At 41.2% G+C, this 13,686-nt stretch overlaps 1 protein-coding gene across 5 annotated transcripts in view; it reads right to left on the bottom strand.

Annotated features, from left to right (window-relative positions):
• Positions 1-1,504, bottom strand: part of CA13 (carbonic anhydrase 13) — a 48,753-nt gene extending 47,249 nt beyond the window's left edge. For 2 of the 5 annotated variants that reach the window (XR_009053692.1, XM_057734623.1), the window contains exon 1: positions 1,285-1,503. Coding sequence is in view for 4 of the 5 variants with exons in the window: in XM_057734623.1 (XP_057590606.1) it covers positions 1,285-1,321 (37 nt within the window). In the remaining variant the exon portion in view is untranslated. Of the gene's footprint in view, positions 1-1,284 lie in introns of all 5 variants that reach the window. The other 3 variants (XM_057734621.1, XM_057734622.1, XM_057734626.1) reach the window with 2 other exon arrangements.
• Between the last annotated feature and the right edge of the window lie 12,182 nt (positions 1,505-13,686).

The following is a 13,686-nucleotide window of genomic DNA, read 5'->3' on the forward strand; positions in this document are numbered from 1 at the left end:
CAGCAGAAAGAAAAATTAAAAGAAATTTGTTTTGTAGGTTTTTTCCCCCAAACATAAATTGAAAATTAGCAAAATGTAAGATTATAATTGTAGTCTGTCAAAGAGAAATCCACCTAAATTATACCTTTCATTATTAAAACTCTAACTTTCACCTGCTGCCATTTTTTAACTGGCAAGTTAGTCATAGCCTCAAAAAGGCTACAATCAGATATGAAACTTTTCTGCTTTGTGAAAGTAAGCTTTCTATAAAATTAATTATACAGTACTGCTCAATAATATGTATGTTAATCCAAGGAAAGTATGTTACTATTATTATTCACAGACCTAATTTTGACAGATTCACTTTGCAATTATTTCAAATAATGATTATTTGAAATAATCAGTTCAGTTTTAACGTAAAAACAAGAAAAATAGTTTACTTTTGATAATTTAGTATATACATGAAGAAAAGTATACATATTATTATTACGGTTATATGTATACTTTTCTTCATGTATATGCTTTCATCAATAAGCTCATTTTTACCAACGTGTTAAAATTTCCATGATCCTTTACTAAATCCTCAGTCTCTGAAGAGATGCGTGTGGAAGGAGAAGGAGAAAGCGTGGAGAAGTAGCTTAAAATATAACTTCATTTCTCAGACAGAACCTAAAATCTTGCTGAAGTCAGCAGTACCAGTCCACCAACTGTAAAGTTGCTGTGGGAATATTTTACAGTAATGAGTATTAAGAAACCTGCGGTATATTGGTTGCCAAGAAGGCAACTTAAATCCTCAGTGTTGCAATTCAAGTCATTAAAATTTCCTCAGTATGTTTCCAGATATTTCCCATGACTTGTTTCCCCTAAGTGAATAATGAGCTTCAAAGACTGAAGGCAAGCTTGTCCTCGATTCCCTGGGGTATGTCCTCAGATCTCTACACTCCGTGCCTTTGACTGCTAAGCAGTTACTACTAGAGAAAGCTTTCGGCTTTTTAAATGGAAGTGAGTGGACACAGCTGAAGATTTGGGAGTCTAGGGCATCTGGACAGGGCTCACACTCCAGCTGGCCCCCCACTACCTACAGCCTCCCAGACGCTTCCCCCGTCTGCACCGGACGGAGCCCTCCCGCCGCTTCCCGCGTTTGGCTCCGGGGAGCGCGGCTCCTTCGAAAGAAGGACCGAAAAGTTTCCGGCGAATGGGGACGAGCAGAGCGTGGTCTGCGGGCTGGGGGCAGCGGGCGACCCCCCTCGGCCGCCCCCGGGGCAGAGCCCCCCCCCACCCCTCCGATGCGCGGACAGAGCTCACCGTTGTGCTCGCCATATCCCCAGCTGAACCTCGACATGGTCCCTCGGGAGGGCCGGCAACAGCAGAAGCGGCGGGACAGCGAGTGCAGGGAAGGAGGGAGCGGGCCGGGCGCGCGGGCCGGCGTGGGGGCGGGCGGTGGCCCAGCCTAGGGCGGGGACCGCGGGGGACCCGGGCAGCCCTCGAACCCCGGGGCCAGGGCGCTCTCGGCCTCGTCCGCCAGGGGGCGGGGGCGGGCGGGAAAGGCGCCCCGCGAGGGAGGGCGATGGGGGGGGTGGGGGGCGGGGGCGGGACACGAGGAGCCTGGCTGAGTCTTGCGGTGCGAGTCCTTGTCACAGTCAGCATGACCTCGGGAAAGAGACTGCTGGATAGGAAGGCGGAGAGGTGGAGAGGGAGGGAGAGGAGAAGGAGGGAAAGAGAGAAGGGCCTCTTCCGCAGGGTCTCTTCTGCTTTCTCAGAAGTGGTCATCCTAGAGAGAGAAGTGTTGCCTGGAGGACCGTCCAGGGAAATGAATGAATCACCCAGGCCGGGAGCCGCCGGGCTGGGAGGTGCGGGTCCGGCTGGAGACGTGAGGAGGTCGGTGATGGTCGGCGGTGGTGATTGCAAATACAATGCAGAGTAGTAATGGCAATGGTAATAGCCACAGAAAAGAATTTTGCTGCTGTGTATTAAGGGTTTACCACGGGCCAGGGTCTCAGCTAAGAAGTTTACCCACATTTTCCCGTTAGATCCTCACAACATTCTTTTGAGGAAGATACTATAAGTGCCCAGTAGTTAGGACACAAGGGAATGAGGCTTAAAAATTAAGTAACCGGCCCCAGATCACACAGCTAATAGGAGACTAGAGGTCCTTCTTAAAAGAGGAGCCGATCTCTACCCGCCCATTCTCGCTGCCCTCTTCCTCTGACTCTCACCCTCTGTGGCCTGTGGCTTGGGCAGTGAGCTACCCAAGCCTGGATATTGATACTCGGCCCTGAAATTCTGTTGCCCTTTTGACCCTGCAGGGAGGAAAGTGTCCAGGCCATCTTTTCCAGGTTGCTTTGTAGGCTTGCTGCCCTAAAGGGATGGCGCAACTGGCAGCAGAGCCTTGAATTTCTGTCCTGGTGTGGGTGTTCTGGGCTCCCAATGAAAAATAAGGAGAACTGTGTAACCCGCCAGGATTATAATTACTGTTCCAGCTGTGTAAGGGTTTGAGTTAGGTTTTGCGAAATTTCAAATTGAATTGTGCAGTGTTATTTATGGACAAACTAATGCAAAAGCTTCTTAATTGGCATGAGCCTTCCATACAAGACTTAAGAGCGGCTGTTTAAATATCTTTCATTTTCTCCTGCCATCCACAGGGCAGCTGCTTAATGTGGTAATTGCAAGTCCCAGGAGGTCCCTCTTTGGGTAACCATTGCATTGCTCAGGGACCACTAAGTAAGGATCATTTTGAACTGTTCTTCTTCAGACCTGACCTAAATACCCCATAGTGAGCCTGTAGCTCCTTCTGCTTTTATAGATCTTTTTTTTTAATAAATTTATTTATTTATTTATTTATTTATTGGCTGTGTTGGGTTTTAGTTGCTGCGCACGAGCTTTCTCTAGTTGCCACTAGTGGGAGCTACTCTTCATTACAGTACTTAGGCTTCTCATTTCTGTGGCTTTTCTTTCTTTTTTTTTTTTTTAATAAATTTATTTATTTATTTATTTATTTTATTGGCTGTGTTGGGTCTTCGTTGCTGCACACGGGCTTTCTCTAGTTGTGGCAAGCGGGGGCTACTCTTCATTGTGGTGCACAGGCTTCTCATTGCTGTGGCTTCTCTTGTTGTAGAGCACGGGCTCTAGATGTGTGGGCTTCAGTAGTTGCAGCACATGGGCTCAATAGTTGTGGCTCACGGGCTCTAGAGTGCAGGCTCAATAGTTGTGACGCATGGGTTTATTTGCTCCGCGGCATGTGGTATCTTCCTGGGACAGGGATCGAACCCATGTCCCCTGCATTGGCAGGCAGATTCTTACCCACTGCACCACCTAGGAAGTCCCTCTGTGGCTTTTCTTGTTGAGGAGTGCAGGGTCTAGACGAGCGGACTTTAGTAGTGGTGGCATGAGGGCTTCAGTAGTTGTGGCTTGCGGGCTCTAGAGTGCAGGCTCAGTAGTTGTGGCCCATGAGCTTAGTTGCTCTGCGGCATGTGGGATCTTCCCGGACCGCAGCTCGAACCCGTGTCCCATGCATTGGCAGGTGAATTCTTAACCACTGCACCACCAGGGAAGGTCTGCTTATATAGATCTTAATGAGGTTAGAATGCAACAGAAGAAATGTTGTACTTCATATAGCATTAAATATAATAAACTTTATGCTTCTTTGCAGCTAGAAGAAGCCCTAGGCTTCCATATTTCATATTCTGTGGTACAATTGGGTTCATTTATGTCAAGAATATAATAGGAACCAAACTTTTAAGAATAAGGTCTGATCTATATTCATTTTCTCCACAGAAGACAATACGCATATATATATTTATATACACACATATGGTTGTATATAAAATATGTAAGTACATATAAGATATATATGTAGAAGATATAAGTATCTTAAATTTATTTAAGAATGTGATCTTGAAAAGTTAAGTCTAGGTTACCTAGCTAAGTGCCCTAATTCTCCACTGAGTCTATAGATACAGTTGGGAATATATGTATGCATTGTATAAATGCCATGAAAGAGATCGTGAAAGCTCAAAATTCCATGAGCCACTTTCTCATGGTGACTTTATCTCAGATCAACTGTCTCATATTTTATAAACCCAAGGAACTTCTCTGTAATGAGCTTAGTGTACCCATTTTCAGTAACTCAGATGATTTAGCACATCAAGGTGAATAATGCTCTAAGTAAATGTCAGTTCCTAATGCTCAAGAATAGTCCTTGAATGAATGAATGAATGGACCAAAACTGTTAAAGAAGTTCCAATTAGTGGACTTCAAATCCTTCCCAAATTTTTACTTTTACTGCTTGGGTACACAGTTTCCTCTGGCTTGCATGTATTGGGTAGTCTATCCAATTTTCCAACAGAGCAACCTAACTGTTGGAATCAATCAAATTACCATTTATAGGAAATGGTTAGATAATCTGTAGAGCATCCACACAATGGGCTACTATCAAGATTTGAAAAGAATGAAAAAGATCTCTGTGAACAGAGATGAGGTAAGTCCTGGGACAGATTTGGTGAAAAAAAGAGGGGAAAAAAAGCAAAGGTGCGAAAGAGTGTATATAATATGTTACATTTTTTTAATTTTAAAAAAAGAGAAATAAGAATTTGTATACATATCTGCAGATTTTCTCCAAAAAAAATTATGGTGGATAAACCACAAATTAACCAAAATGGTTCCTTATAGAGGATGGTTGGGTGGGGATGGGGTGTAGATATAGGGATGAGAGTGAGATTTCTCAGTATATCTTTTTAATTTTCTAATTATAAATGTTTTCTATTTTCAAAAAAATTAAAGAGGTTAAAAAAAAACTTAAAATTGAATTTAGGCAGAAACAAATGAACTTAACTGTGTATTAATGTGATAATATAACCACACAGGAAAAAAAAATACGTTTTGAACAGATATTCTGGCTGTATCTCCTTAGTAGAGTATATAACATATTAAGAAGATCTGCAAAACAATCTTGAACTCTACTGCTAGATTTAATTTTGGTAGTAATATTAGTGTTGTTATTGTGAAGCCATTTCTGTGTATATTTCTTATATTAAGAAAGAACATTGAGTAAATATATTAATAACCTCTGGAACCAATGATTTTCATTCTGGTTTATACAAATATGAAATGGCAAAAGCTAAGATGAACACTGTGGTACTGGATCTGAATATTCTGTTCACCAAAAGATGCTAAAGCCAATAACATTCCAATGCCAGTGAAGCTAAGAGAACAAACTTTATGGCTCCTTACTTATGGACTCCTTGTAAGGCCCTATACATAATTTTATATTTGTAATTTTGGCTTCCTCTTTAAAAAAAAAAAAGACAGATTCCAAAATTATATTAGCTTCAGGCTCCACACATCTGCATCTACCTCTTGCTATGAGACACCTGGCATCCAGATTTTGATTTCTGAACTCCTTTTCCCTTTACAAGGAATCAGAGCCCCTTGGAGAAGTGGCTTTCAGAAATGGAACAAGGAAAGATCAGGGTGAGCCTAGAACATATTTTTTAGGCCAGAAAGCTAGCAAGTGTTCGAAAAATAATGTCATGAGAATGAGACAACAAGCCACAGAATGGGAGAAAATGCTTTCAAAAGACACATGTAATAAAGGGCTGTTATCCAAGATATACAAAATACTCTTAAAAATTAACAACAAGAAAACAATTTGATTTTTTAAATGTGCCAAAGAGCTTAACAGGCAACTCACAGATGGCAAATAAGTGTACAAAAGATGCTCCACACCATATGTCATCAGAGAAATGCAGATTAAAATGAGATACCACAAATTAGACTTGGTGAAAATCCAGAACACTGACAACACCAAATGCTGGCAACAATCTAGAGCAATAAGGACTCTCATTCATTGCTGGTGGGGATGCAAAATGGTACAGCCATTTTAGAAGACAGTTTGGCAATTTTTATAAAACTAAGCATACTCTTACCAGCCATCACACTACTTGGGAATTACCCAAATGAGTGGAAAACTTGTGTCCACACAAAAACCTGCACATGGATGTTTATAGCAGCTTGATTTATAATTGCCAAAACTTGGAAGCAACCAAGACGTCCTTCAGTAGGTGAATGGAAAATTAAACTATGGTACATCCAGACAACAGAATATTATTTAGTAGTAAAAAGAAATGAGCTAGCATCATGAAAATAAGTGGAGGTAGCTTAATTGCATACTTCTAAGTGAAAGAACCCAATCTGAAATGGCCACATACTGTATGATTCCAACTATATGACATTCTGAAAATGACAAAACTATGGAGACAGTAAAAAGATCAATGGTTGCCGAGGAGGTGCCGAAATGAACAGGCAGAACACAGAGGATTTTCAGAGCAGTGAAACTATTCTGTATTATACTACTATGATGAATACATGTTATTATAAATGTATTCAATTCCATAGAATGTAAAACACCAAGAATGAGCCCTAATGTAAACTATGGACTTTGGGTGATTATGATGTGTCAATGTAGGTTCATCGTTGGTAGCAAAGGTACCCTCTGGTGGGAGAATGTTGATAACGGTTGAGGCTATGCATGTGTGCGGGTAGAGGGTATTTGGAAACTCTCTGTACCTTCCTCTCAATTTTGCTGTGAACCTAAAACTGCCACCCAAAAATAAATTATAAAAAAAAAAATAAACCCATAAAAAGCCTAATGTGGTCATGTAAAACACACACACACACACACCCCACCCCACAGGAGCTAGCTTATAGGAGTTCCCACTGCAAAATTTGGGACAATTTGGCCATCAGAATGAATAATGATAATAATAATACATTAATCCTCTCCATCAGATATCCATGTGTCCATAGTGATACAGAATGAGAGAAAGAATGAGAGAGACTGAACTTCTTTATGGGAGAATGGCAGCTGCTAAACACAGATGAAATGACAGAATATTAAACAACCATTTTTGCAAGGCCAACGTTGTGCCTGTTTCAGGCAACGATCAGTAATGGGCTCTAAAACTTCTGGGTGAAAGGTTTGGTTATTGGTGAATAGAATATTCACACAATCTAGGATTAAGAGACAAAAGATACATAACAACAAAACAAAATGTGTGACCCTTAATTAGATCCTAGATTGGGGTGAAAGGCTGTAATAGATGCTTTGGGGACAATCGGAGAATGTAAGCACAGACAGCACGTGTATTATTGAAATGATATTAATTTTCACAGGTGCGATGATGGTACTGCGAATACTTGAGAAGGTGAATGTTAAACCTATAAGGTCGACGTACCTTGATGTCTGCAACTGACTCTCAAATGTCTCAATAATTGGTGACGCTAGTTGAGGGATGTTTGCGTGTTCATGAGGCCATTCTTAAATTTTTCTTTGGGTTTTAGTTTTATCAAAAGAATTTGGCGGCACAAAAACTTTCTACTTCCTCAAACCAATGAACCTATTAACTTAAAGTAACATTTTATAACTTTGTGTTATAAACCTATTAACTTGCTAAAGTAACCTTTTATAACTTTCTCCTTAACAAGGAGCCTCTGTCTCTGGGGTCATAACCATCAGGTGTAAGCAAGTAAAGCGAGATTAATACTGGCCAGAGAACCCAGGAATTCTGACAGAGGATCTCCACTTCACTCTTGAACCAATTAGATGCAGTACAAGCTTCCTTTGCAGAAAAGCATGCTTAAGTCACCTCTCCTCAATGAATGAGATACTGAATGTGTGAGAGGCACTTGTAAGTTACAACTCTAGCAATACAAATATTTAATTAAGTATAGCAGCATATTAAAGAAATATCAAAGTATGAATTAAAATTCTTTTTTTTTGGTGGGGGGGGGCTGTGGGACATACACAGACTCTTCCTAGGAAATACACATTTTTTTCCAGGGAATCTTTTTAGAAACTCTAAACATGAACTGAAGTGGCTCTTTTCCTATGACTTTTACCCAGCAGGAAACTGACATGAGTAAGTTTCCTCATTCCTCAGTTACCTAGAGAGGCAAGCCTCACAGTCAGGAACACAGCCCCAACCTGCAGAGTCCCAAGTCCAAGGTGCTCTCACTTTGTACCTTTCCTTCATTCAAGTCCTGTGATTTGTGCAGCTGGGACTGATTAACCATGAGACTGTCTTATCATTTGATTCACTTGATGTCTTGTGGAGAGTGTTGATTTTATGGAGCTGATACTATATGCGGTTTCGATTTCTTTAATTTCCTATTCCTAAGGTTATCCTGAGGTTAGAGTTGCACAAGGCAAGCTCTCCGGAGAGATTACATTGAGGTCCAAAGTGCTAAAGGTCTTGCTCAAGGCTCTGAGGTTTCACCCAGGATGAGAATTCTCTGACCAGAATTGGAAAGGTGACTGCAATGAATCACCTCTTAAGTCACTTCTCAGATTATAACTTTTAGAAACTAGAGCAAAACATTTTGTCCCATATTATCAGACAAGAGCACATTGCTAAAACCCTGCCTTCCACATTTTTGTTCTTTTGTTTAACCTTACACTGTTTTCTACAGTGATAGAAATGTATCCATACCCTATTTTATAGTATTTCGTCTTATTCGAACATATTATAAAAGTAGATAAAGTGTGAAAAAGGAGAGAGGTAAGATTATGTAAAAGAAAATAAAATTGATAAACGTCAGAACAGTGTTAAAAAGTCCAGATAATTCATGCCAAAATAATTCTGGTGCCAAGTTAATTGTTCCTTGGCTTGAAATGAATAAATCAGTGTCACTCTATCCCTGTCAACTCTTTGAAATATAATGACAGAGAGAAGTTAGGGTGCTAACAGACATTCTGTCATCATCTCTTCTAAAGTTTCTTTATCCTTTTCTGTCCTCTAGGAAGGGGCAGTCTATTTTTTTTTTCTTTCAATTTATTTGTTTGTTTTTGGCTGTTTTGGGTCTTCATTGCTGCAACTGGCTTTCTCTAGTTGTGGTGAGCAGGGGTTGCTCTGCATTGCGGTGTGGCACACGGGCTTCAGTAGTTGTGGCACTAGGGCTCAGTAATTGTGGCACACGTGCTTAGTTGCTCCATGGCATGTGGGATCTTCTTGGACCAGGGCTCAAACCCATGTCCCTGCATTGGCAGGCAGATTCTTAACCACTGCGAAGGTCAGTCTATTCTATCAAGAATGATACCCATATCTCCATCTCAGCATCAAGCAAGATGATACATCCTCACTCCAAGAATTTTCCCACCTGCATCCCACATTCCACTGCTGAAGGCTTGATGCACTAGCCTTGCACACGTAGCAAAACCTCCCACTGCCACCAAACACATACCATTATATCCTTCATAACCTATGTTACCAACTTCACTTCCTTTTCTTCACTGCAATTTGCATACTAATGTGTTCTAGAATTTTCTCTCTTTATGGGGAAAGTTTCTCCCAGAACATACATCAGCTCCCATTTGCTACCCACCCACCATCCTCTCTGGTGCTCCTTGGGTTTTTCTCTCTATACCAAACTGTATTAGAAAGGTTTCTCCAGAGACATGGGACCACACACTGTGTGTGTGTGTATAGGTGTTATAAAGATATTTATTATAAGGAATTGGCTCCCACAGTTATGGAAGCTGACAAGTCCCCAAATCTGCAGGATGAGCCAACAAGCCGGGGACCCTGGAGATCAGTGGTGCAGGTCCAGCCTGAAGGCCAACAGGCTCAAGACCCAGGAAGAGCCAGCGTTTCATTTCCAGTCCAAGGGCAGTAAAAGCTAATATCACACAGTTCATAGGCAGTCAGGCGGGAGGAATTTTGTTTTACTTGGGAAAGGGGTCGGCCTTTTTATTTCACTCAGGCCCTCAGTTGAAGAATGAGACCCACACACATTAAGCAGGACAGTCTGCTTCACTCAGTCTACTGATTTCAATGCCAATTTCATTCAACCCTCACAGAAACACCCAGGATACTGTTTGACCAAACATCCTGGCACCCTGTGGCCCAGTCGAGTTGACACGTGAAATTAACCATCACACAAACCTTTACATTTGGAGGGGGGTTGGGGCTTTCCACTAGGATCTCTCCTCTCTCTCCACTCTCTTCTTAGGTATTTCTATCAATTTCTAGGATGTAATCTACCTAGCTCAGATATCTATTCCAGAATTATCTGTTTTACTTCAACTATTTACATTAAAAAAATGTAAAATGAAAAGTGAAATTTGTTTAAACGATGGATCTTATTTAACCTGATATATCCAAAACGTTGTTTCAACAAAAATTAATATAAAAAATTATGTGTGCCAATTATCAATTTATTATTAAATTTATTATTAAAATTTTTATATTTATTATTAAATATAAAAAAATAAATCAATTAATATTAAATTAAATATCATTATGAAATTCAGCATTAAATTACCTGTTCTGTGATAAGGAAGCTTTAAGAATTTCTTTGCAGCAAGAACAATGTTAATGGTTTTCCAGTAGAGGGGAGGGGAGACTGGTTTCCACGTTCTGGCATGCTACATTTTTTTATTCTTGCCCCTCTTGGGCTGCTGGCAGGGACACGTGTGGGTGGACCTGCAAGGGCAGGGCACCCTGATCCAGTCTCACCCCAAGAGTGTGCAGTCCCTCGGCAAGCTCACAGCCCCAGCCCCAGCCCAGTGATCATCTCACTGCACTTCCTTAAGCAGACACCACATACCCCAGCTCTCGTGCCACCCTGCTGGCAAGCAGACGCGCCAGCTCCCTGTGCACACCAGCCCACCAGCCTCAGGCGGCCTGCACTATGGACGGCGTCTGCCATGGTGCTCCTGACCCAGACCTGTGCACCCTGGGCTGTGTGTCACCCTGCCAGAGAGTTGGTGCCCCATGCTCTGAGTTCCTTTGCAACCTGCATGCCAGACGTATACCACTGTACCCTGGAGGGGAGTTTTCTGCTTGCCTGGCAACCATGGGCCAGCTCTGATCTGGGCCACTCTTTAAACTGTTTGCCATTCAGTGGGCTGCAACTACACTTCTCCAGAGATCTGAATCCTAACCTTGGAAAGGAGGCCAACTGCCAAGTTTGTCCTTTCTTCGGAGCTCTCCCTTAGCCTAAAGGTATTCCTTCCAATTCTCTTTTACATCTTATTCCTTGTTAGAGTTAATAATTCTTTACAGTAAACTTTTCCTGTTCAAGTTATTGTATGATGTCTGTCTCCTGGTTCGACCTTAACTGACACAATGTATTTTATATTCTTTTCTTCTTACTAAGTCTTCTAAATCTGGTGTGTATTTTACAGAATATCTCAATTCAGGCCAGCCCCATTACAAGTGACTGATGGCCGAATGTGGTCAGTGGCTACTGGATGGGGCAGCACAACTCTAGATCTCCTGAACTGTATTCAACTGCTGCAAATTCAGGTGTCCAGATGGAATTATTTATTTCCCCCCATCCTAATGTCCCTCTCCCAAATTTTTCTGTTTCATTAAGTGGCCCCGCCACACATTCGGTTGCACAAGTCAGAAACAATATTCATACTTCCTGCTTTTCTCTTTCTCCCCTCACCTCTAAGTTTTATCTATTTTGACTCCTGAACTATCAGGAGTTCATATGACAAAAACAGAAAAGGAAGAAAACTACAATTTAAACATAAAATCAAATTCAAAAGATGTATAATTTTATTAAGGTCTTTATGCCATTTCTTCCTAATCAAAATTTCAGTTTCTTAAAATGTATCAACATTCCATATTAATGCAGTGAAGTAGGCATGTTCATACACTGTTGGTAGAAATGTAAAATGTATGATATTTCTGGAAACAATTTGGTAATTTAAATCAAGTATTCTAAGTATTTCTAATCTTAGATCTTATTCCTAGTCATGCTCTCCAAGAAAATATTAGGAGATTGCTCAAAGGTTTATGTAGAAAGATGTGCATTACAATGTATTTATAACAGAAGAAATCTAGAAACAACGGAAACGCTAGTGACAAGAAGACAGTTGAACATCGAACGTCAAAAAGCTGTAACTTTAAAGACATTAAATATATTTTTAAATATACTTAGTAAGTATATATGTTTACATTTATAGATTATAAATTTTTATCAAAAGAAAAATTCCAATTTTTATAAATGACGTAGTATATTTGCTTAGGAAAAAAAAGGACTGCAGAGAAATATATTTTTAAAAATCTAAGTGGTGGAATTCATTCATTGTTCAAAAATATCTTTTGGGGTCCCTTCATGTGCCAGGCAGTGTTTTAGGCACAGGGGATACAGCAGCTGCACTAGCCAGCTTCCAAGATAGTCTTCAATGATCCTCACCTCCTGGTATTCAACTCCTTTTGTAGTCTCCTTCTTCACTGAATAGGACCAGAACGTGTGACTTTAAAAATAAGTGGAAGCGATCGTGTATAACTTCTGAGTCCAGGGCATAAAAGGCAGTGCAGCTTCTCCCTTGCTCTCTTGGATCACTCAGTCTGGGGTGGCCAGCTTCCACAGCCAAGGATATTCACATAGCCCTGCAGAGGTGATGAGAATCTGTGGCGTTCACACACAGCTAGAAAATAGCTTTACACCTGCTCTGCTTCTGTAAAACCCGCTTGCTGCACAAGAGTGAGGACAAAATACTTTAACAATCAATTGGAACCTAAAAGATGATCAGATAAGTATGGAATGTTGTGTTCCTGCCCCTGCTCACCTTTGTTTGAAAACCCTTTGCATATAACCCCTAGCCGCTCCCGCGCTCTGTAATCACCTGTAACCTATGGAAACTGAGTAGCCAATCAATTAATGCCAACTGTAGCCAATCAATTAATGCCAACTGTAGCTATGTGTCTTAACCTATATAAGGAGAGAATTCACCAGGAATGGGGCCCAGAATTTTGGAGCGTTAGCTCATCTGGGTCCGCTGGCTCAATAAACCTGAGTTCTCCAACCCTCCAGGTGTGATGCTTGGTTTCTCGTGGGATCGATTTCTGCAACAGAGAGGTTCTCCTGGAGAGGATTTGGGGCATCCTGGCAATAGCCAGCACCAACCGCAACCACGTGAGTGAGTTGCTTTCCAAGGAAACCCTCCAGCCACAGTCAAGCCTTCAGATGCCTACAGCCTCAGCCAACCTCTGACTGAATCTCATAAAAAACCCTGAGTCAGAACCATCAAGCCAAATCCCTCACAAATTCCATACCCACTGAAATCATGAGAAAATAAATGATGACTGTTATTTTGAACAACTAAATTTTGGGGTGATTTATTATGCATTAGAGAACTAATACAGCAGTAAACAAAACCAGATAAAAATGCTTTGCCTTTATGGAGCTTACATTCTAGCAGGAGAAGACAGATAATAAGCAAAATAAATAAATATATGGGATGCTATATGGTGATAATGGGATAGTGGAGAAGGAGGGCAGGGATGTAGGAGGACTTGGAATTTTTCAGAGGTAAGTCGTGGAAGCCCTCACCGAAAAAATAGCATTTGAGAGAAGACCAGAAAAAAAGTAAGGGAGGAAATCTGCAGATATGTAGAGGGAGACTGCTCCAGGAAGAAGGGTCAAGAAGCAAGAGCACAGCTGGCATGATTACAGAAAACTAAGAAAGCAGTGAGGGCCTGTGAGGGGCGTGGTCAAATAGGGCTTCGCAGGCCATTGTAAGTACTTTGGCTTTTGTTCTGAGTGATGTGCAAAACACTGGAAGTTTTGAGCTAAGGGAATGACACGATCTGATTAACTTCTTAGCAGGATTCCTCTGGCTGCTGGGTTGAATCGAGATGAAAGCAGGGGAACTAGTTAGGAAGCTCTTACAGTAATCCAAATGAGAGAAAGATG

The sequence above is a fragment of the Hippopotamus amphibius genome, chromosome 5 (genome assembly GCF_030028045.1).
Source record: "Hippopotamus amphibius kiboko isolate mHipAmp2 chromosome 5, mHipAmp2.hap2, whole genome shotgun sequence".
Taxonomy (NCBI): domain Eukaryota; kingdom Metazoa; phylum Chordata; class Mammalia; order Artiodactyla; family Hippopotamidae; genus Hippopotamus; species Hippopotamus amphibius.